The sequence below is a fragment of the Ovis aries genome, chromosome 1 (genome assembly GCF_016772045.2).
Source record: "Ovis aries strain OAR_USU_Benz2616 breed Rambouillet chromosome 1, ARS-UI_Ramb_v3.0, whole genome shotgun sequence".
In the NCBI taxonomy this organism is placed as follows: Eukaryota; Metazoa; Chordata; class Mammalia; order Artiodactyla; family Bovidae; genus Ovis; species Ovis aries.
This window is the reverse complement of record NC_056054.1, coordinates 62,733,809-62,758,578: the sequence shown is the minus strand read 5'-3', so window position 1 is coordinate 62,758,578 and position 24,770 is coordinate 62,733,809. Positions and strand designations below refer to the sequence as shown.

Here is a 24,770-nt window from a genome sequence, read left to right as displayed (position 1 = left end):
AATAGCTTTGTGAAATAGGCATACCTATCTCCATTTTAAGAAAGAAGAACCAAGCAAATTCAGCGACAAAAGGCCCCATGACCACCAAGGCAAATACACATTCACACGGTGGTAGCCATGGAGAACCACCACCTAAATCTCCCTTAACTTGTTACCCAGCTTGTTACTTGTTACAAGAAGGGCAGTCATCAGCCTCCCGCTGTGACCTCCAGCTGCAGGGAAGCCCATTGCCCAAGATGATTCCCTTTCTGGGACAGGACCCGTCAGGAGACTGAGTGGGGTTAGATATAAAGTATGGGGCAGCTCTGCCCTGATCGGGGACACTCGAGAAGAAAATGCTTTCTCAGCAACACCCTACAGGTTGGCCAAGGATTTGTCAGGTTTGCATCACAACTTAATTTTTTTTCTTTGGCCAGTCCTGCTTCATCCTCCTTCCTTTTATAAGCATTGAACCCTAATAACTCCTATCAGCATCTGTTTCTCAGTAACCTAACCTGCAATACATCACAACACATGGGCACAAGGTAAAATTCAGGCTTTCCGGCTCCTGCTTCTCATGTGGACACAGCCGCACTTACCAGCCTTTGTCTTAACCAGACTCAAGTGTGAACAAAAGGCTCTGACCAGATCATTTTCTACTTCAGTACTGCCACCAATAGACACATAACACTGAGCAAAGCATTGTCTTTCCATGGGTCTCCATTTCCTTATCTGTCCATTGAGTGGTCAGGAAAAAACACTCCTAATTTCACTCTATAGTCAACTAGACAGTTGACTACCCACAGTGCCTGCTGAGCCACCAAAATGGCTTTAACCATCCCTACTATACACTCTCTCGTGGTATTTCAGTCTGAGCTAAAATGCTTTCATAGAAAGCATTCCCAGCTTCCTAGCTGTTAAATTGAACCAACTATGATTTCGGCAAAGCACCAGCTGCCAAAGTGAGGAGGACAGAGCACCATGATACCTTATGCAGGGATGGTGGACAGAGACGACAGGGACAGCATGAAGTTTCAATCCTATACTGAAGGAGCTAGGCTTGTCCTTCTACTCCATTGAAGCAAAAAAAGGGAGGGCGAAGAGTCTGAGGAACTGGATAGGAATTCGATGAGAGCCTCACAAATAACTTCTCCCTCCCCTCTAACCCAGAATCCCTGCCATGTCTGTCCTAGACATAGCAGGTTGCTCTATGCTCAGACAACCCAAAGTTCTAGGGTTGTCTGGACCACTCAAGTCCCCCTCCTCCTTCAAAACTGCCCTTTAACAATATCATCACAACCTCTGCATGCATGCATGCTCAGTCACTTCAGTCATGTCTGACTCTTTGCGACCCTATAGACTGAAGCCTGCCAGGTTCCTCTGTCCATGTGATTCTCCAGGCAAGAATCCTGAAGTGGGTTGCCATTCCCTCCTTCAGGGGATCTTCCCCACTCAGGAATCAAACCTGCATTTCCTGCATTGTAGGCAGATTCTTTATCCCTGAGCCACCAGGGAAGCCCCATAACCTCTGATACCTCCATTAAAACTAGTCTTACAGTGTTAATTGTTTAACTCAGGTAAGTAATTAGCTGTGATGCTGTCAAGAATCCTTACTGGTTTAACAATTTTCCCTCCAATGACCGTTAAAAAACACACAGAGATTACAAGAACAAATGTAGGAAAACGACAAATATCAAAAATAGTCCAAAGTGTTTTTACTTCTGGTGTCTGATTTGTAGTTTCACAACTTGCCCTGTAATCTTAAATGGAAATCCAGATGGTTTTATTCTCTTGAGGATAAACACATCCTCCTGTTACTATCTTCCCCCAAATTTTGTCTTTAGCAAGGCCACGTGGATTCCTTGTTATTTAGCACTATTCCTCGCATAAACATGTAATCCGGCCTGTAAATCTGAGACAGGCTGGGCCGTGAGACCTGCGACCCTTTGCTGCAGTGCTTGCACCTGGACAAAAGTCTCCTCCAGCAACAAAATACAAAGAAACCATAAGGGACTAAAAATATAACTGCCTGCATGGGCAGCTGGGGCAAATTATGAACAAGAGAAAAAAGACCAAAAACCTAACTACCACTTCTAAAGAGTCTGGAACAAAAGCAGGGAACTGTGCACACATCCGGCACACAGCACCACCAAGGGGTGAGGCAGACCAACTAAGCCACCCTTTAATCCCAGAACCCTAGACCCACCCCTACCCTCACCCCATAAAAGGAACCAGCTTGCCCTGGAGCACCCCTCCCCCATTCCCAGCAGTGAGCAAAATCATCTGTTCCTTGCTTTCCCTCCCAATAAAGCCGTGCCTGATTTTCTTGCCTGGTCTCTTAGCAATTTCTATTGATGAAGGAGTCCAAAAAACCTGATCGCTAACAGGGTTACCAGTAAGGCTCTTTGACTCTATGGGCAGCTGGTACCTCTAAGTATCTCAGAAAACACTGTCAGGACTTCTCTGTAAGCCTCTTTACCTTAACCCATAAGAAAATTTCACAAAACTTTCCCGACATACTTCAGTGCTACTTCCAGTGCTGCTCAATCAGTGCAGCCTCAACTAAAGTTTCAAAATATCCTCATTCTTCTCACCCACTCCTTCATCAAGTGTGAATGAGTGATAACAGCTGAGCATCCTGCAAACCGTAACAGAATTTGAGGGAGTAAAAGAAAGCAGCCCACAGCTAAAAATCCATTTCTTTGAAGTCTCCTTACGCACAGAGAAAAATAGTGTATCTCATAGACACTATGCAAACATTAAGTGAAAACTCTTAATGCCCAGTACGTGACCAGTTCAGTTCAGTCACTCAGTCGTGTCTGACTGTTTACGACCCCATGAATCGCAGCACACCAGGCCTCCCTGTCCATCGCCAACTCCCGGAGTTTACCCAAACTCATGTCCATCGAGACAGTGATGCCATCCAGCCATCTCATCCTCTGTCGTCCCCTTCTCCTCCTGCCCACAATCCCTCCCATCAAGGTCTTTTCCAATGAGTCAATTCTTCGCATGTGGTGGCCAAAGTACTGGAGTTTTCAGCTTCAGCATCAGTCCTTCCAATGAATACCCAGGACTGATCTCCTTGCAGTCTCCAAGGGACTTTCAAGAGTCTTCTCCAACATCACAGTTTAAAAGCATCAATTCTTTGGCGCTCAGCTTTCTTCACAGTCCAACTCTCACATCCATACATGACCACAGGAAAAACCATAGCCTTCACTAGATGGACCTTAGTCGGCAGTAATGTCTCTGCTTTTCAATATGCTATCTAGGTTGGTCATAACTTTCCCTCCAAGGAGTAAGCATCTTTTAATTTCATGGCTGCAGTTACCATCTGCAGTGATTTTGGAGCCCAAAAAAGTAAAGTCTAGCACTGTTTCCACTGTTTCCCCATCTATTTCCCATGAAGTGATGGTGGGACCAGATGCCATGATCTTCGTTTTCTGAATGTTGAGCTTTAAGTCAATTTTTTCACTCTCCTCTTTCACTTTCATCAAGAGGCTTTTTAGTTCCTCTTCACTTTTTGCCATAAGGGTGGTGTCATCTGCATATCTGAGGTTATTGATATTTCTCCCGGCAATCTTGATTCAAGCTTGTGCTTCTTCCAGACCAGCCTTTCTCATGATGTACTCTGCATATAAGTTAAATAAACAGAGTGACAATATACAGCCTTGATGTACTCCTTTTCCTATTTGGAACCAGTCTGTTGTTCCATGTTCAATTCTAACTGTTGCTTCCTGATCTGCATATAGGTTTCTCAAGAGGCAGGTCAGGTGGTCTGTATTCCCATCTCTCTCAGAATTTTCCAGTTTATCGTAATCCACCCAGTTAAAGGATTTGGCATAGTCAATAAAGCAGAAATAGAGGTTTTTCTGGAACTCTCTTGCTTTTTCCATGATCTAGCGGATGTTGGCAATTTGATCTCTGGTTCCTCTGCCTTTTCTAAAACCAACTTGAACATCTGGAAGTTCACGGTTCACATATTGCTGAATCCTGGCTTGGAGCATTTTGAGCATTACTTCACTAGCATGTGAGATGAGTGTAATCGTGCAGTGGTTTGAGCATTCTTTGGCATTGCCTTTCTTTGGGATTAGAATGAAAACTGACCTTTTCCAGTCCTGTGGCCACGCTAAGTTTTCCAAATTTGCTGGCATATTGAGTGTAGCACTTTCACAGCATCATCTTTTAGAATCTGAAATAGCTCAACTGGAATTCCATCACCTCCACTAGCTTTGTTCATAGTGATGCTTTCTAAGGCCCACTTGACTTCACATTTCAGGATATCTGGCTCTAGGTGAGTGATCACACCATCATGGTTATCAGTACGTGATAACAATCTTTAAAAGTAACTGGTGGCTCAGTGGTAAAAATCCACTTGCAATGCAAAGACGCTGGAGATACGAGTTCAACTCCTGGGTAGGGAAGATTCCCTAAAGAAGAAAATGGCAACCAATTTCAGTACTCTTGCCTAGAGTACAGAGGAGGAGCCTGGTGGACTTGCAAAAGAGTTGGAAATGACTTAGCAACTCAACAACACAACAACAACAAAAGTAACTGAAATGGATGCCAGAAAAATTTTCATTTATTGAGGGTTGTTTTGGGTTTTTTCCCCTATAAGTTCTAGGAAATCCTGGAGACTGATTTTTTTGACCCAGTCTTTAAATATATGCTGTAAATAGGGAACTGGCTGATGCCAGCTGTTATTGACAAATAACTGAAAGAATAAAAATAATGCCTTCTTTCTACCTGAAACCTCCCGGTAATAATAGAGACGATATGTTGTTTGTTTTATCACTGCTAGCTTATTTCCATACATTATTACACGTAACATCAAACTAAACTAAGAGATTTATAATACCATCGTCTCTGGAGTACTGCTTAAGAAACTGAAGCATGGAGAATAGTGCTATTAGGTATTTCTTCCATCTTCATGCAAGCTTAGAACAGAGTAGGGTAGGTCTTCACATTCGAATGTAGCGAGGATTCCGCCTCTCTCCCTTATTCTGAACTCCTCCGGTCTCTTAAAGCGGAAGCATGCGGCCCCGTGCAGAAAGCACCGCCTCTCCAAGGGAAGGGTTTGATGAAACCCCGCCCCGCAAGCGGGATCGAAGTGGGCGTGGTCTCAGACGGATCCCGGGAAGATCTGGGCGGGACTGCCGCAGAGCCGTAAAGAGCTCCATGAGTCGTGAAAGGGCACGGTGCGGAAGCGTTGCTTTACGACCGTTGGGACAGGCGCGCCGGGTCGGCGTCCACTGCTTGCTACTTCTCTGTTATGCACGTGGGCAGCTCTTCGTGTTTTTGCAGGTAACTCAGCCCTCTTGGCGTGAACCAAACACATTGAAGGACGGAGTGGCAACGGAGGTCAAGGATCTTGAGATGATGGATTTTGCTGCTGAAAGTGAAGAGATGTCGGGAGGAGGTCTCCAGAGTGAAGCTGAGGGGGCGCGGCTAAGTCTCGAGTCAGATCAAGAGAAAGTAAGGACGGAGGAGTCTGGCGCTGGAGGGGCGGAGAATGGTCTGACCGGAATGGAGAAGACAGGGGCAGGGGAAGAAGAAAGTAGACGAAGAGCAGAGGAGATGCGAATAGCCCTAACGGTTGTGAAGCAAGAAGTAATGGACTGGTCAGAAATGGTAGAAGGTACACTGAATGGCCAGTGGGTAAAGCAGGAGGAGGACGGACATGAGGTGAAAGAGGAAAAACCAGCCACACTGGAGGTGAAGCAGGAGATGGATAGTAGTTTGATGGTAAAAGAAGAAAAGGTGGAAGAAACAGAGATAAAGGAAGAGAAAGTGAAGGTGAAGGAAGAAGTGATGGACTGGCTGGAAGTGAAGGAAGAGAAGAAAGATAGCTTGGATATTAAACGTGAGGAAGTGTCTCTTGATCAGAATATTAAAAAGGAGGAAATAATGGATGAAGTGTATGTAAAAGAAGAGAAGTATTCCCCCAAAGAAGAAATGATGGATGATACAAGGGTGAAAGAAGAGCCTCAAATAAATCCCTCAGTGGGCTCCAAGCGGAAACTGGCCATGTCAAGGTAGGGCAGAGCTGTGAAGGTCCTTTGTTATCTAGGTTGAAAGAAACTACACGATCAGTAAGGTGTGGAATAATGAAAAATAAGCGCGTGTTTGGGCCGGGAGTCTGAGTGGTGGAGGGAGGGGCGATTAGGAAAGGAGGGTTTTGTCTGATAACAGCAAATTCTGTGGAAATATGTGAGGTTGGTACTAGTGTCCAGTGGCCAAGTTAGGAAGTGAAAATTCTTGGGACCGGAAAACCCGTGGACCAGAATCTGGCTTGACTTTGTATGCCCTTGGCTCAGTATTCCTTTGAGAGAGGATAGGTGTGAGGAACAGTCTAATAAAACCAGCAAGGAAAAGTGGAGTAAGTTAAAATTAGGCAAAGTACATTGTGACTCACTCACTTGGCTAGTTTTTCTCTATGGGTACTGTGAACATTTATTGCTTTTGATTTAATTTCTTTATAGTGTGATCATGTGGCATGAGAGTAGTCAGATTCTTGGGACCATTTCTGTCTCGAATACAGTGAACCAACATGTAGTTTGCTTGTCTGTTTGTAGTTTGATTGTCATTGTACACTGTCACTCAAGTGAAAGATCAGTTGGAGACAGATGATGGGTAGTAGTATTTCTAGAGGGTTTTGGTGCCCATTCTCAGTTGCGTGAGGAACTGAGGAAAAAAGATGCAACTGCTGCTCTCTAAATTTGCCTGGGTCTTCTTTTTCTGAATGTGTCTGCCTTTAAGATATATACACAGCTCATGGATTGGACTTCTGGGTATGTGCACACACACAGTTGTTAACAGCGTCAGGAGTTACAAAGTTAAAATATCAATAAACGATCTCACTGTCTGATTATTTAGAAAAGGAAGTCTCAGTGAGATAATTTTTTAAATGTAGTACATGTTTTCTTGAATTACCTATCATTAAACAACATTGTAAATGTAGTGTCATTTAGAGATGGTTTCCTAGAGGGGAATTTTCTAATAATGTTTGACAGCTGTCCATTATTTCATTAGAGTTACTTGCATCTACTTTATTCACTGTGACTGCATGTCTGTGAATTGTGATGGATTAAAAGTTTATAAATAAATATATAGAATTAATATTTGATAATTTATTAAGTTTCTTATGGGCTTTTGTAGATGTGAAACTTGTGGTACAGAAGAAGCAAAGTACAGATGTCCACGTTGTTTGCGGTATTCCTGCAGGTATATATGTAATTTCTACCTTATTATCTCTGCCTGTACCCTTTTAATCTCAAAAGGTAAAAGTTCCTTCTCTTTGTCCCTTCAGTTTGCCCTGTGTAAAGAAACACAAAGCAGAACTAACATGTAATGGAGTTCGAGATAAAACTGCGTATGTTTCAATACAACAGTTTACAGAAATGAATCTCCTAAGTGGTAAGCCATCTTATGTATAGCAGACTGATGCTTCTTGGCCATAGGCATATATCATTTATTTATTTTTCTGTTTTTTTTTTAAATTTGTAGATTATCGATTTTTAGAAGATGTGGCAAGAACAGCAGACCATATTTCTAGAGATGCTTTCTTGAAAAGACCAATCAGCAATAAACATGTAAGTATTTCTTCTGTTCTTTCCCAGTTAGAATTTCTTCTAGTCAAATGGATTCTTTTTTTTCTTTTTGCACTCAACAAATAGTGTATTAAGTGGCTACTATGATCCAGGGCTATTCCAGTTGCTAGGGATACAGCAGTGACCAAAACTAAGTCCTTCCCCTCATGGAACTTGTAGCGGGAGAGACAGGGGATGAGTACAGGAACAAATATAATTTCAGATAGAGTTAAGTGCATCTGAAAGATAGAGGACAACAGTAGGTTTAGTTCAGTTTAGTTCAGTTCAGTCACTCAGTCGTGTTTGACTCTTCGCAACCCCATGAATCGCAGCACGGCAGGCCTCCCTGTCCATCACCAACTCCCGGAATTCACTCAGACTCATGTCCATCGAGTCAGTGATACCATCCAGCTATCTCATCCTCTGTCGTCCCCTTCTCCTGCCCCCAATCCCTCCCAGCATCAGTCTTTTACAGTGAGTCAATTCTTCGCATGAGGTGGCCAGAGTATTGGAGTTTCAGCTTTAGCATCATTCCTTCCACAGAAATCCCAGGGCTGATCTCCTTAGAAAATCAAAACGGTGTTTGTGGGGGGAGGGGGTTCTGAGAGTAGTCAGGAGAGTCTTCTCGAAGAGATGACATCAAGCAGCAATGGGAATGATGAGAAAGAGGCAGTCACGTGATCGTTTGAAGGAAGACTTTACAGACGAGATAAAAGCAGAAGTATAGAATGAATCAGGGTCAGAGTTAGTGTGTTTGAGGGCTTAAAAGAGGAGCCCAGTGACTGTAGCATAGTTGAGTGAGGAGCATGCTGAACGGTGAGGTTAAAGAAACTGATGAAGTCTCCTAATGTATTCAAAGTAAAAATGGAGGCCATGGGAGGCAATTGAGCATGTTTGCTTTTTGAAAGATCACTCTTGAGGCTCTCTGGAAAGTGGACTTGAATTGGCAAGAGTGGAAGATTGGAAGCTGGGAGATCAGTTACAGAGCTGTTGTTGTGGTTCTGATCACAGAATTATTGGGAAGTGATTAGATGTGTTTTTTTAAATTGGCGTATAGTTGCTTTACAATGTTCTATTAGTTTCTGCTGTACAGCAGAGTGAATCAGCAACATGTATAAATGTATATCCTCTCTTCCTTAGATTGCCTTCCATTTAGATCACCACTAGCACTGAGTTCCCTGTGCTATACAGGGGAAGTGATTAGATTTGAATTTTGAAAGAAGGGCTAATAAGACTTGCTATTTTAATAAACGTGTTATACTCTTTAATTTCTTTTTCATTCCTTAAGCACTGTGCACAATTAAAAGCTTACATATTGGAAATATTTTCCAACTGCTGTTGTTCTAAAAATTCTTTAATATTACTTAATCACATCATGGAATTATCTTTGTTTTTCAGAGACCATAGTGGTATTGGAGTTGCAGAATTTTAATACTCTTTAAACAGTTTATTTTATTGGTATTATGGTACAGACATGACATTACACATGTCTGAAAGAAAAATTACCATACATCAAGTTTTTTTTCCTCGAGCTTAATTAAACATCATTAAGTTATATACTTACTTCCCTGGTGGCTCACACTGTAAAGCGTCTGTCTACAATATGAGAGACCTGGGTTCGATCTCTGGGTTGGGAAGATTCCCTGGAGAAGGAAATGGCAACCCACTCTAGTACTCTTGCCTTGAAAATCCCATGGACGGAGGAGCTTGGTGCAGGCTACTATCCATGGGGTTGCAAAAAGGATAAACTGCTTTTTAAATTTTTCTTTTTATGAAATATGGCATCCATATAAAAAGCATAAAACAGAAATATACCATTTAATAATAATTATGGAGTGAGCATCCATGTAGTTACCACATAGATCTAGAATGAGAACATAACCAGCTTCTCAAGAATTCCTACTGCCATGTTATGCCCATCCCTGAACCATTCTTATTTCTGGGTTTTCTGTAATAAATTTTATGAACAAAGCTATAGTGAACACTTTTGTTTAGGAATTGCGGTTTGCTTATGCATATGTTTTTCTGGAGTTCATACCTAGGAGTGAAATTGCTTTGTTGTGGAGTATGCATATCTTCAATTTGACTGTATGTTACCAAAATATTTTCCAAAGTGGTGATGCCAGTTTATACTCACAGTATTTAAGTATACCTGTTGTCACATCCTCTCCAGATTCTTGACTTGGTCATAGTTTTTGAGCTTTTGTCAGTTTGATGGCTCTGTTACTTTATTATGATTTTTAATCTACAGTTGTCCAATTCTTAATGAGATTGAAAATGACAGTAAAAGTTGCTCAGTTGTGTCTGACTCTTTGCAACCCCATGGACTATATGGTCCATGGAATTCTCCAGGCCAGAATACTGGAGTGGGTCGCCTTACCCTTCTCCAGGGGATCTTCCCACCCCAGGGGTAGAACCCAGGTCTCCTGCATTGCAGGCAGATTCTTTACCAGCTGTGCCACAAGAGAAGCCCAAGAATACTGGAGTGGATAGCTTATCCCTTCTCCAGTGGATCTTCTCGACCCAGGAGTTGAACCGGGATCTCCTGCATTGCAGGTGGATTCTTTACCAACTGAGCTATCAAGGAAGCCTCTTAATGAGATTGGGCACCTTTCAAATATTTTAGTGGTCTTTGGATATTCCCCTTTGTGGTGTATGCCTGTTAAGTCTTTGCTCATCTTGTCTTTGGTCTGTTTTTTTTTTCCTATTGGTTTTCTTTGTGTTTTTAGGTGCTGATGTTGATTGTGTATGTTATAAATCCTTCATTCTGTGGCTTGTGTTTGTACTCTTTTTCATGTCTTACGGTAAACAGCTTTTTTAAAATTTAATGTAGTAGAAATTGTCTTGTGTTTCCTTTATAGTTAATAGTTTTATGTGTGTGTTTTTTTTTTGTTTTTTTTGTTTTTTTTTTTTAGTTTTATGTGTTTTTAAAGAAATCCTTCCCTTCCTTGAGGTTATGAAGGTTCTCTCCTGTAATGATTTTCTGAAAGCTTTGTAGTATCACGTCTCCCGTTTATGTCTGTAAACATGGAACTGATTTTTGTTTATCATGTGAAGTAGAGGTCCTATTTAATTTTCCAAATGAATAATCTCCTTTTTCTAGCACCAGTTATTGAAAACTTCATCCTTTCTCCCCTGCTTTGCAGGACCATCTCTGTTATATTATCAGGCATCCACATATGCTTGGCCTGTTTGTTTCTGGCCTGTCTGTTCTGTTCTGTTCTACCTCTTGTCTCTTGCAACTATTATAGTCTTTCCTGAACTCACTGAAGAAGTAAATCTTCTCACTTTGTTCATTGTTTAGATTAGACCATAGCCATTTTTCTAGACTGTTTTCTAGAGTATTGTCTGAAATACAGATCTGGCTCTTTGCAACTTTATACAAATGTGAAAAATCAGCCAACTGATTTATAGTCCTACCTTCCGCACTTGGGTATTTTGATTGGATTTGCGTTTATTTTGTAGAGTTACTTGGGTGATTGGATTTCATGGCATTGAATATTTAAATCCTTGATTGTTGTATCTCTGCATTTATTTGGGTCTTTAACACCTCTGTAATTTTCTCAGTGAAGGTCTTGCACATTTTTTGTTAGACTTATTCTTGAGTACTTTATGTTTTCATAGTATTTTAAATAGTATTTTCTTTTAAATTTTTTTTATTATCTTTTTGTTGGTATTCAGGAATGAAAGTTTTTGTTGTTGTCCATTTTATGGTAGTAGTCATATTAAAATCTATTCCAATACCTTATCTATAGATTTTTTGAGGTTTTCTCTATAAACAGTTCATCACAATTTGTTTCTAGCTTTCTGTCCTTATTCTTTTATCTCTTCTTCTTACCTTATTAGAATAGTAAGAACTTCCAGTAATGTGAAATAGTAGTGATGATAGTAGATATTTAAAGTCCACTCCTGAGTTTGATGATTTGCTCGAGGGGTTCACAGGATGCAACATACAGTGGAACTCATGACTAAAGTTTATTACAGTCAAAGGATACAGAGCAGACTTTGCAAAAGGAAAATGTATATGGGGCTAAGCCTGTAGGAATCCAGCCACAAGCTTCCCAGATTCCTCTCCTATTGGAGTCATACAATACACAGTTAATTTCCTCCGGCAACGGGTTGTGATAACTAATGTTTAAAGTTTATTGTCTACCAGGGAAACTCATTAGAGACTCAGTGCCCAAGGTTTTTATGGGGACTGGTTGCAGAAACACCCTTAGCCTAGCATTTGCCAAGTTCCATACACGCAGAAGGAAAGCAGATAAAAACCACATTTTTGTACAATTTCAGCATAATGAAGCAGAACCTACCATTTTTCCTACCATTTTAGGAGAAATTTTTTGTCAGTTTAGGTTCCATTTACCAGTCAGTCAAATTACCAGACATCAGCCAAGAGCAAACGTTGCCAACAGAGCTTTCTAAGGATAAGTTTCAGGCCTCGTATGTTAGCTCTTTTCTATATCTTTGTTTTATAACCCTGATCATAGAGGGAAAAGTTTTAAGATTTCACCATGTTTACTTTTCAGTTTGTAGGTATAGTTTGATACCTAGATTAAAGAAATTCTGTTCCCAGTTTGCTAACACATGTTAACATGAATGGTGGTTATATTTTATCAAATGTTTTTTCTATATTTTATTATTTTAATATATAATATTCTAATAAGAACATGAATAATCTTTCAGCTGATTTTCTATTTTAAGCTAAACTTGCATGGTGTATTATCATATCATGCTTTTTATACTTTGTAGAATTCAGTTGTGTTATATATGTGAACACATTATCCTTTCATTCATTTTGCATTTCTGTTCATGAGTGAGATAACTTCTAATTTTCCTTTTTGGTATTCTTAAGTTTCTCTATTGATGTGATTCCAGTTTCATAAAATTATTTGATGATGTTCCCATTTTGTTCTTAAATGCATTAATATTGGGATTATTTCTTCCTTGGGAGTTTGATATAATTTTTTAATAGGTTGCAGAAGTTTATTCTTTATTATGAATGGGACCGTTCAGGTTTTCTCTGTCTCACGTCATTATTCTGTCTTAAGACTACATTTTCCTAAGAATTTGTTCATTTTACCTAAATTTTCCAATGTATTGACATAAAGTTCTTCATAACATTTTCCTTAATGTGTCTGTAGGAATTGTAGTATTATCATTTGTGATATTGCTTACTTGTGTCTTTTTTTCTAGATCAGTTGCTATTACGGATTCCTTTTCTATTTAGTTACTGTGTCCTCTTCTGTTATATCCTTTTTTATTTTTAGCTTAATTGCATTATGGTCAAAGAACATACTTTTTTCTGAGTTCATTTTTTTAAAAATGTGTTAAGACTTGTGTTTATGTCCCAGCATATAGTCAAATTTTGTAACGTTCCCTGTTTTCTTGGGTGAGCAGGATAAGTATTCTGCAATTGCTAAATATCTTATTCTAAACATATTCCTTTTAGGTCAGGTTTGTTAAATACGTTGTTCAAATTATAACATTTCTCATTTTTTGTTTGTTTGTTTCTTTCTTCTACCAGTTACTGAGAGACATATGTTAATACTTCAAGTAGATAAAATCAGAAGGATTTGTATGTTTCTCCTTGTGGTTCAGTTAGCTTTGCTTCATATGCTTTAAGGGTACGTTATTAGATGCATACTTCAGGAAATTATTGGTGTATTTAACCTTTGGCCCTATGTTGTAACCCTTATTTGTCTGTTATTAAACTATTTCACTCCTTTGGTGTATTTTATCACTGACTTTTACTTTAGGCCTTTTTGTATCCTTATGTTCTGTGTGTGTCTTTTCAAAGTACCATATAGTTCTAGTTTTTCTCCATTTTGACAATCTGTAACTCTTAACTGAATCTCTTTTTCTCTTTTGGATCCTGTATACTGAGGCTTACTTTCTTCTTTATTTTTTTTTCATTGTGGTGGCTTCTGTTGTTGCAGAGCTCAGACTCTACAGTGCATCAGCTTTAGTGGTTGCAGCATACAGCTCGGCACCTGTGGCACTTGGACTTAGTTGCCCCTTGGCATATAGGATCTTAGTCCCCTAACCAGGGATCAAAGCTGCATTGGCAGGTGGATTCTTAATCACTAGACCACCAGGGAAGACCCTCTTATTTTCTTATATTGGTTGTGCTTGTTTATTTTTTATTGAGTACTCCTTTTATTTTTCCCTTTAAAAATTACTTATGAGAATTGTTTGAAGGCTGGAATAAATAAATAGGCCTTCTTTTATTCTACCAGATACCTAGAAGCATTGCAGATCTAGACTATCTTAAACCAGGTTGAAGGCTTAAGATTACATTAATCCCAAAGCAAGGCAAATCATTTCCAGTCTGAGCATGGACTGCCATGGCCAGGCTAGACGATTTCTAATGGATTTTTCTTATTCCCCCTGTTCCAGTCAGACTAATAAAAAAATTCCTAGTATGCTCTGGTGACCCTTATCCTGAGGGTGTATTATTCTGTGACTCAGTTTCATTTCATTTGAGAAATGAAATGTTATGTTCCACAAATATAACTGGATCTTGACTATCTTGCTGAGGAGGCTCTAGAAAGGGGAAGCCTATATTTGCCATAATTAGCAAAAGTGGCTTCAGTGCTTTTTGCTTCTCTGAGTTTCACTTTTCATTAAATATTGGCCTGTAGTTTCTTGTTTCTGTCAGCTCTTCAGTGCTTTTAAGGTGATCTTTAAAAATATTTACACACACACATATATATATACACACACACAAATATATATAGCATTCTTAGATGTTTTTAGTAGGAGAGTTGGGTCCTTATAATCACTGTCATTACTGAAACCAAAGTTCCATGCACTGTGAAATTGCATGTAATTTCTTAAGTCATTTTTTACTGACCCTCCCTTCCTCTTGACTTATGACTTGATTGTCTAACTCTGTACATTGCAAAGTCTACATGCCACTCACTTTAAAAGTTGCGTTTATATTTTGCCACTTCTTTGAGTGATCTTTCTTCTTCCTTGATGATATTACTTCCTTCAGTACTCTCTGGAGTTGACTAATTCAGCTCAACCAACCTACGTGGTCAGTGGAATAATACATGTCAGAGCTAGAATTCTCGTACCTCATTTTGTACATCCTACATCAGTGGCTACTTTTAAATTAAGCTTATACTAGGCAGCGCCATAGTTCCTTCCCTGAATGACCTACCTGCCGAGTAAACAGAAGCAGGCATATATATATAGCTAACTATGGTATGAAACCATCAGTAAAAAAGAAGGAAAAAAACTGTATAGGTAATCCCTGTGATTGCTAAAACCTGTATTTTTTTACAATCCCCATGAAATTCTTCTTTTGGCTTATAAGATACATGGTTAAAAGTACAGACTGCAATTAGACAGACCTGGATTTAAATGTAGACTTTACATCTCTGAAATAGCAGAAATGAGAGTAATAATAGTACTGGCTTCATAATATTGTGAGGATTAAATGATATATTGCTGTTTAGTGTAGTTTGTGAAGCGTAAGTATTTGATAAATCTTAACTTATGTTTTAAACATTGTTTCATGTGCTTTTGGAATTTAAGCTATTTGAAAATTAATTTGTCTATTTGTTTTTGTTTGTTAGATGTACTTTATGAAAAATCGTGCTCGAAAGCAAGGTATTAATTTAAAACTTCTACCCAATGGATTCACAAAAAGAAAAGAAAATTCAACATTTTTTGATAAGAAGTAAGTTTCTGACTTCTTTTTTAGTATATTAGATGTTCTAATTTGATGAGGCGCATCTTTTAAGGTTTGGTTTGCTTGGAACATTGCTCCTCTAAGTGTGGCCTGTGAGATGTTTGTCATTGATTGGTAGAGGACAAGATGACTGCAGAAACTGGACTTAAGCATTTAGGAACTTATGCTAGTTTTATGTCATGTGACTTGAACATTTTTGGTTTGCTCCCTGTGTGTTTGAGAGAGAGAGATGGAGAGAAGGTAGCGTGTAGTGTATATGTATGTATCTTTCCCTCTGAGACCTAAAATACCATGAAAGTATTTCAGAAGCTTCAAGGACAAAACAAGAAGTCAAAGCAGAATTTCTGCATATTTTAACAAGAGGAGCTTGACTTTTATACTGCTTTCTACTTTGGAATTCCAAATAGTAATTCATTTGAGAGTCAGTGATGGAGAGGAAGGGGAACTTGGAAAACATCTACTCTTACTCTATAGAAAATCTGAATAGAGATAATACATTAGAGATTAGTTTTTTGCTCTCTGAAATTGCTAGGTCAAAAAGGCCCCATTCGTACAGAGGAGAACAGGATCCCAAAGTACTGTAAGTAGCCCATTAAATTATTAGATAATACCTTTACAAAGTCAAGATTCAGGTTTTAGAGTCAAAAAGCCTGAGTCCCTCCCTCTTTAGCCTCTTAGTAACTGCAAGGCCTTGAGCAAATAACTTCCTTTCTCCAGGCTCTATCTGTATAATGGTGGGGGTTGAACTAGGTAACGCTAATTTTATTACGTAAATTTAAAAAACAGAACCATCAGAATTATCATTATTCTAAAAATCTTCCACCTTTTCAACATGCTATATTTTTAGAGAATGGTGTTATCCAGTTATATATTTCAAAACAAATAGTTATAAAGGTGGTTTTTTCTTTTTTTGGTTGGTTTCCAAGATTATAGAAATATTATGCATTTATCAGACTTCCCTGGTGGCTTAGGCCATAGTCTGCCTGCAGTGCGGGAGACCAGGCTTGATCCCTGGGTTGGGAAGATCCCCTGGAGAAGGAAATAGCAACCCACTACAGTATTCTGGCAGGCTATATAGTCCATGGGGTCGCAAAGAGTCAGACACGACTGAGCGACTTCATTTCACTTTGCATTTATCAAATAGGAGATAATTCTTTTGTGTGTTTTGAAACTGACATAGAAATTGACATGATTTGTTTGAAATTTAAAGTAACTGGTTTGTGCCTTCTGAAATATAAAATATATTCCTGTTTTGTGAAAGAAAAGATTCAGAGCCTCAAATGTAAAACTTTGAGGTCTCTAGATACATAAATGTTTGTGGGAAGTTTTTTCCAAGACTACTACATTCAGTGTATTTTCTGGGTTTAGATTACAAATTTATGCTGTTATTTTGGAATTCCTCATCTGTGAGGTAGCAAATCAGACTCTTCTTGCATTATGCCATTTACTCATGACTTTACAATGATTTGGGCTTGATGTTTTTATATTTTTAGTGTCTTGCCATGAAGAGATTAGCAACATAGAACACAATAGACTTTAATTAGTTTTTCAGCTGTTTTCACCTCTGTAAAACGGAGCTAATGATAGCTACTGTTTAGTCCTGACCTTAGTGTGTTAATTTACCTAGACACTAACTTGAGGGTAGGAAGAAATCACCATATAGTAGCAATTGTGAAAGTAATAAACCCTCAGCATCAAGAGTTTAAAGGAAAAATAGCAACTGTAATTCCACTATGTAGAGATAACCAATGATAATATTTCATGTTTCCTTCTCATGTTTGCTTCTGTTTTTTCAATTAATAAAATAAAATATAATAAATCCTTACATAAAAGTATAAAAATTTGCTTGACTCTCAAGTTAAGCATTACTTTATAAATAAAGGTACACTTTTTTCTACAGCTAGCTTTTCCCTATTTAGCAACATATTATGAACTGCATGGTTGTTAATGCAGTCTGCTTTGTTTTAAGTAGTATATTTAAACTATAACTACTGTATCCAAATTTATTTATTACCAGATTCACGAACAGTTGCTTAATTTCTGGTTTTTAATTATTACAAATAATGCTGTTGTAAACATCCCTGAACAAATTGTTTTGCATGCTTATGTGACTTTTCTGTAGATCGATTCCTGATAAGTGGCATTACTGGGTCACAGATTACATGCATTTAAACTGTTGAGAGAAACTCCAAATTGTCCTCTCAAAAAAAAAATACCACTTTGTAGTTTTTACAAAAATGTATGAGTACTTATTTTAGTTATACTGTGCTTTAACTGAATATTATTAAACTTCTTTGCTATCTGATTAGAGGTTGAATTCTTCAACTTTTTCATTCAGATATGCATGTTTTTATCTCATCTTGATCAGTTGCATGCATTGTAAATGTTTTTACCAGTCTTTCCATGCTTTATTTGGCCTTCTGGTCATTTTTGATGCATTGTAAAGAATTGCTAAAAAGAAGAAAGGTTCTATAAAACATAAAGATAGTAAAGTGGAGTGGTTAAGAACACAAACTGGAGCTAGGCTGCCTGGGTTCAAATTTCTGACCTTCCTCTTCTAGCCATGTGATACTAAGCTAAGCCACCTAACTTCCTTGTGCTTCAGTTCCTTATCTATAAAGTAGGGCTAGTAATAATAAACTAGGGATAAGCCAGTTTTCATTTCCATTGACAGTAACTTAGAAATCCTATTTAAACATTTCAGTAGCACTGAATTGTCTCTTTTTTAATATTTGTTGCTATTTTGGAAGGTGGAAATTATTTTAATTTGCTTTTACTTAATTGCTACGTAGATATGGAGTATTTGCCCATGTGTTTCAAAGCAATATTTTAAAATTCAAATGAGAAGTTTGACTTAATCTAATCTGTGGTAGTAAGATGATCTTAGAACTGTTTTGGTAAAATAAGTAATTCAGATCTGTGGGACAGAATTTTTCCATTTGTTCTTAGTTAAATTGCCCATTATTATTTCTAAATGGAAAATAATCATGCCACAAACTGAATTTAAAACGTCTGTATTTGGATGTTCCTTGAATAATAAAGCATGAAGGTGAGTTCCCATTTAGTTGATAGCCATGCTTAGTCAATAGTCTGCTCAGTTGGTTAATAGCTTGGAAGTCTTTTGAGTGTGTCCTTATACTTTGTTCATTTTTCAGCATTTTCATCAGTGATTTAGGTCATGATTTCTTATCTTGGTGCTGCTAAAATATTTAACCACAGAGCTCCTGTTGTGAGTGTGCCCTTTAGGATGTTTAGCAGCATCCCTGGCCTCTACTCACTGGATATTGGTAACAAACACACAAAGGAATTCTTTGTGATGCCTGTGGTTTCGCAGACATTTGTATGAAAATGGTAAAAACTTTTGAGGATCATGATGTTATTTGCTGGAAGGAAGGAAGAAGGGGATACTATCTCTTATCAAAGAATTATTTTTACCTCCCATATCTCCGATATTCTGTTTTTAAGAGAATTGTTTATAATGCTTTTTTAAACTTTAAGAAGTGGTTAAAGTTTTGACTGAGATAAACGTGAATTTGAATGTTGTTTCTACACTTGGTATATGTTAGGTGTCCTTGGGCAAAAGTGAATTTGCTAGATTGTTGATGGGAATAAATGAAATAATATTAAAATAATACCCAGCAACTAGTAGATAATGTACAGCAATAAAAGATCTGCATTTTCGTACTAGAAATCTTTTGGAATACATTTACTATATTATATTCATTCCTAGTAGGTCTAGGGCAGCATTATAATCAAACAATACTATTTCTCCAGTGAAACCTCCAAATGTTTAAATTAAAATGGGAAAATAATGAGTATAAATGAGCTCAGTCAGTTTTTTGCTGCTGGAGGAGTTATGAAAATCTTTCAGCTTCAGAGATTCAGGGCTTGGAATTGTTCCCATGTGATTTTGGTCCTGTACTAAGATTATTGTAATTACTCCCTAGGCATTAAATTGGTCTTTTGCTTATTTAAGCAGCTTGAGCTACAATATATACAAAAACTCAAATTGAAGTTATTTAAAATTGAATGTTCCAGTGGTAACTTTTGAGCAATCTGAGTGAAGAATTCTTTGTGGTATTTTTGTAACTTTTCTGTAAAGTTTGAAATTATTTGAAAATAAGAGGGTTTAAAAAAAATTAAATACCTACACCCCCCCTCCCCGCCCCTGCCTCCATGAAGTGTGACTAATGTACATTGTGCCTGAATTACCTCTGTAGGACTAATAGCAAGTTATATAGTAGCAAGTGCATTAATACCTTAGAATCATAGGTTCATTTTAAGCCAGGCATTCTTTATGGTAGAAGTTTTTGACCAGTATGACTTCAAATTTCCAAAATCATATGCAAAATTATGTGATAAATAAAATTTTCTAAGACTCGGAACCATAATTTTCATTTTATAGTCGAAGTGTGATATAACATTACCCAGCCTGTGATGTCAAAAGTATATTTCATAGCTGTAAATTTTAAAGGACTGGTGAATTTGCTGGAATGTCACAATGGATAACTTTAATGAACAAAGAAAAGTTAAGAGATGCTTATGTTAAGAATAACTTGAGCCAATACAAAATAGACATTCTCTGTTAAAAATAGAGGAGCTTGGTAGGAAAATGGTATAAGGCTCCCCTACTTATTTTAGTCATTGTTATTCAGCCACTATGTCATGTCCAACTATTTGCAACGCCATGGACTTCAGCACGCAGATTTCGCTGTCTTTCAGTATCTCATGGAGTTTGCTCAGAATCATGTCTGTTGAGTCGGTGATGCCATCCAACCATCTCATCCTCTGTCGCCCTGTTCTCCTGCCTTCACTCTTTCCCAGCATCAGGGTCTTTTCCGGTGAATTGGCTCTCTGCATCAGTTGGCCAACATTTAGAGTGAACCCCAAACTACTTCTTTTAAATAGTGACTCTTTCAGAGGTAAATGCTCTGCCTCAGCTTTTTGTATGGCATATAACTATATTTATTCTCACCCAGGGCTAATCAGAAACTGTTGAAAGAATAGGAAAGATCTGTACGAAGAAAACTTAAAATTCTACTGAATGGCTTAAAAAAAGTCAAGCAAATGGGGGAAAAGGACCTTGTTATTAGCTGACTCAATATTACAGAAGCAACATTTATTTCTTAAATGATCTTTAAATCTGATATGGTCCTAATGAAATCACTAATAAAATTCTGTTTGTTTTTTATTTTGGAAATTATTTTCGGGGGGGAGAAGGAAAGGATCCATAAAATGATTTTAGTTTTTTCTGAAAAATAAACATGGGAGAAGCACCAGGAAAAACCAGGGGGGGGAAAGAGGAATAAGGCTGGACTCATTAAAATGTATGAAATTATAGTAAAGTTTTATGGTATTGATGTAAAATTCTACAGTGAGATTATAGATATTAGACATGAGGCTATTTGGCATTCTAGTATATGATCAGATAGAGATAGCATTTCAAATTAGTATAGATAATGACTTATTTAATAAATGCAGTTGAGACAGCCTGCCATTTGACAGTTTTTTTTGTTGTTGTTTTTTTTACTAGAATGTCCAGTCAGTTCAATTTCTCAGTAGTGTCCAGCTCTTTGTGACCCCAGAGACCACAGCACGCCAACCTTCCCTGTTCCATCACCAACTCCCGGAGCATACTCAAACTCATGTACATTGCATCGGTGATGCCATCCAACCATCTCATTCCCTGTCATCCCCTTCTCTTCCCACCTCCAATCTTTCCCAGCATCAGGATCTTTTCAGATGAGTCGGTTCTTTGCATCAGACGGCCAGCGTTTTAGAGTTTCAGCTTCAGCATCAATCCTTCCAGTGAATATTCAGGACTGATTTCCTTTAGGATGGACTGGTTGGATCTCCTTGCAATCCAAGGGACTCTCAACAGTCTTCTCCAACACCACCCTTCAAAAGCATCAATTCTTTGGCACTCATCTTTCATGGCTGCAGTCACCAGCTGCAGTGATTTTGGAGCCCAAAAAAATAGTCTCACTGGTTCCATTGTTTCCCTGTCTATTTGCCATGAAGTGATAGGACCGGATGCCATGATCTTAGTTTTCTGAATGAGTTTTAAGCCAACTTTTTCACTCTCCTCTTTCACTTTCATCAAGAGGCTCTTTAGTTCTTCTTCGCTTTCTGCCATAAGGGTGGTATCATCTGTGTATCTGAGGTTACTGATATTTCTCCCAGCAATCTTGATTCCAACTTGTGCTTCATCTAGCCTGGCATTTTGCATGATAAGCAGAGTGACAATATACAGCCTTGATGTACTCCTTTCCCAATTTGGAACCAGTCTGTTCCATGTCCATTTCTAACTATTGCTTCTTGACATGGATACAGATTTCTCAGGAGGCAGGTCAGGTGATCTGGTATTCCCATCTCTGTAAGAATTTTCCACAGTTTCTTGTGATCCACACAGTCAAAGCCTTTGGCATAGTCAAAAGCAGAAGTAGATGTTTTCTGGAACTCTCATGCTTTTTTGATGATCCGACAGATGTTGGCAATTGGATCTCTGGTTCCTCTGCCTTTTCTAAATCCAGCTTAAAAATCTGGAAGTTCATGGTTCACATACTGTAGAAACCTGACATGGAGAATTTTGAGCATTACTTTGCCAATGTGAGAGATGAGTGCCATTGTGTAGTACTTTGGCATTCTTTGGCATTGCCTTTCTTTGGGATTGGAATGAAAACTGACCTTTTCCAGTCCTGTGGCTACTGCTGAGTTTTCCAAATTTGCTGGCATATTGAGTGCAGCACTTTCACAGCATCATCTTTAATATTTGAAATAGCTCAACTAGAATGCCAACACCTCCAACTCAGTTCAGTTCAGTTCAGTCGCTCAGTTGTGTCCAACTCTTTGCAACCCCGTAAACCACAGCACACCAGGCCTCCCTCTCCATCACCAACTGCTGGAGTCTACCCAAACCCATGTCCATTGAGTCGGTGATGCCATCCACCATCTCATCCTCAATTGTCCCCTTCTCCTCCTGCCCTCAATCTTTCCCAACATCAGGGTCTTTTCAAATGAGTCACCTCTTTGCATCAGGTGGCCAAAGTATTGGAGTTTCAGCTTCAACATCAGTCCTTCCAATGAACACTCAGGACCGATCTCCTTTAGGATGGACTGGTTGGATCTCCTTGCATTCCAAGGGACTCTCAAGAGTCTTCTCCAACACCACAGTTCAAAAGCATTAATTCTTTGGCACTAAACTCTCTTATAGTCCAACTCTCACATCCATACATGACTACTGGAAAAACCATAGCCTTGACTAGATGGACCTTTGTTGGCAAAGTAATGTCTCTGCTTTTTAATATGCTGTCTAGGTTGGTTATAGCTTTCCTTCCAAGGAGTAAGCATCTTTTAATTTCATGGCTGCAATCACCATCTGCAGTGATTTTGGAGCCCCCCAAAATGAAGTCTGACACTGTTTCCACTGTTTCGCCATCTATTTCCCATGAAGTGATGGGACCAGATGCCATGATCTTAAGTTTTCTGAATGTTGAGCTTTAAGCCAACTTTTTCACTCTCCTCTTTCACTTTCATCAAGAGGCTCTTTAGTTCTTCGCTTTCTGCCATAAGGGTGGTGTCATCTGCATATCTGAGGTTATTGATATTTCTCCCGGCAATCTTGATTCCAGCTTGTGCTTCCCTCCAGCCCAGCGTTTCTCATGATGTACTCTGCATTTAAGTTAAATAAGCAGGGTGACAATATACAGACTTGACGTACTCCTTTTCCTATTTGGAACCAGTCTGTTGTTCCATGTCCAGTTCTAACTGTTGCTTCCTGACCTGCGTACAGGTTTCTCAGGAGACAGGTCAGGTAGTCTGGTTTCGCAGCTCTTTCAGAATTTTCCACAGTTCGTTGTGATACACTCAATGGAAGGCTTTGGCATAGTCAATAAAGCAGAAATAGATGTTTTCTGGAACTCTCCTGCTCTTTTGATGATCCAGCGGATGTTGGCAATTTGATCTCTGGTTCCTCTGCCTTTTCTAAAACCAAGTTGCACATCTGAAAGTTCATGGTTCACGTATTGCTGAAGCCTGGCTTGGAGAATTTTGAGCATTACTTTACTAGTGTGTGAGATGAGTGCAATTGTGTGGTAGTTTGAACATCTTCGGCATTGCCTTTCTTTGTGATTGGAGAAAACTGACTTTTTCCAGTCCTGTGGCCACTGCTGAGTTGTCCAGATTTGCTGGCATATTGAGTGCAGCACTTTCACAGCATCATCTTTTAGGATTTGAAATAGCTCAACTGGAATTCCGTCACCTTCACTAGCTTTGTTCTTAGTGATGCTTCTTAAGGTCCACTTGACTTCACATTCCAGGATGTCTGGGACTAGGTGAGTGTGAGTGATCACACCATGGTGATTATCTGGATCATGAAGTTCTTTTTTGTACAGTTTTGTATATCCTTGCCACCTCTTCTTATTATCTTCTGTTAGATCCATACCATTTCTGTCCTTTATTGTGCTCATCTTTGCACAAAATGTTCCCTTGATATCTCTTATTTTCTTGAAGAGATCTCTAGTCTTTACCATGTATTATTTTCCTCTATATCTTTGCATTGATCCCTGAGGAAGGCTTTCTTATCTCTCCTAGCTATTCTTTGGAACTCTGCATTCAGATGGGTATATCTTTCCTTCGCCTTTCACTTCTCTTCTTTTCTCAGCTATTTGTAAAGCCTCCTCAGACAGCCATTTTGCCTTTTTGCATTTCTTTTTCTTGGAGATGGTCTTGAAATCTGCCTCCTGTACAGTGTTGCAATCTCCATCCATAGTTCTTCAGGCACTCTATCAGATCTAATCCCTTGAATCTGTTTGTCACTTCCACTGTAAAATAGTAAGGGATTTTATTTAGGTCATACCTGAATGGTCTAGTGGTTTTCCCTGCTGTTGCTGCTGCTGCTGCTAAGTCGCTTCAGTCGTGTCCAACTCTTTGCAACTCCATAGACGGCAGCCCACCAGGCTCCCCTGTCCCTGGGATTCTCCAGGCAAGAACACTGGAGTGGGTTGCCATTGCCTTCTCCAATGCATGAAAGTGAAAAGTGAAAGTGAAGTCGCTCAGTCGTGTCCAACTCTTTGCAACCCCATGGATTGCAGCCTACCAGGCTCCTCCACCCATGGGATTTTCCAGGCAAGAGTACTGGAGTGGGGTGCTATTGCCTTCTCCAGGTTTTCCCTACTTTCTTCAATTTAAGTCTGAATTTGGTCGTAAAAAGTTCATGGTCTGAGCCTCAGTCAGCTCCCAGTCTTGTTTTTGCTGACTTTATAGAGTTTCTCCATCTTTGGTTGCAAAGAATATAATCAGTCTGATTTCGGTGTTGACCATCTGGTGGTGTCCATGTGTAGAGTTTTCACTTGTGTTGTTGGAAAAGGGTGTTTACTATGACGAGTGCGTTCTCTTGACAAAACTCTATAGCCTTTGCCCTGTTTCATTTTGTACTCCAAGGCCAAAATTTGCCTGTTACTCCAGGTAGCTCTTGATTTCCTACTTTTGCATTCCAGTCCCCTGTA

General features: G+C 38.9%; 1 protein-coding gene across 3 annotated transcripts in view; it reads left to right on the top strand.

Annotated features, from left to right (window-relative positions):
* Positions 1-5,198: 5,198 nt before the first annotated feature.
* The window catches only part of ZNHIT6 (zinc finger HIT-type containing 6), a 62,483-nt gene continuing 42,911 nt past the window's right edge, over positions 5,199-24,770 (top strand). For all 3 annotated transcript variants that reach the window (XM_012175101.5, XM_060400598.1, XM_004002152.6), the window contains exons 1-5: positions 5,199-6,011; positions 7,135-7,200; positions 7,286-7,392; positions 7,483-7,568; positions 15,149-15,252. In XM_012175101.5, the coding sequence (XP_012030491.4) occupies positions 5,353-6,011; positions 7,135-7,200; positions 7,286-7,392; positions 7,483-7,568; positions 15,149-15,252 (1,022 nt within the window). In that variant the 5' untranslated portion in view covers positions 5,199-5,352. The remainder of the gene's footprint in view (positions 6,012-7,134; positions 7,201-7,285; positions 7,393-7,482; positions 7,569-15,148; positions 15,253-24,770) is intronic.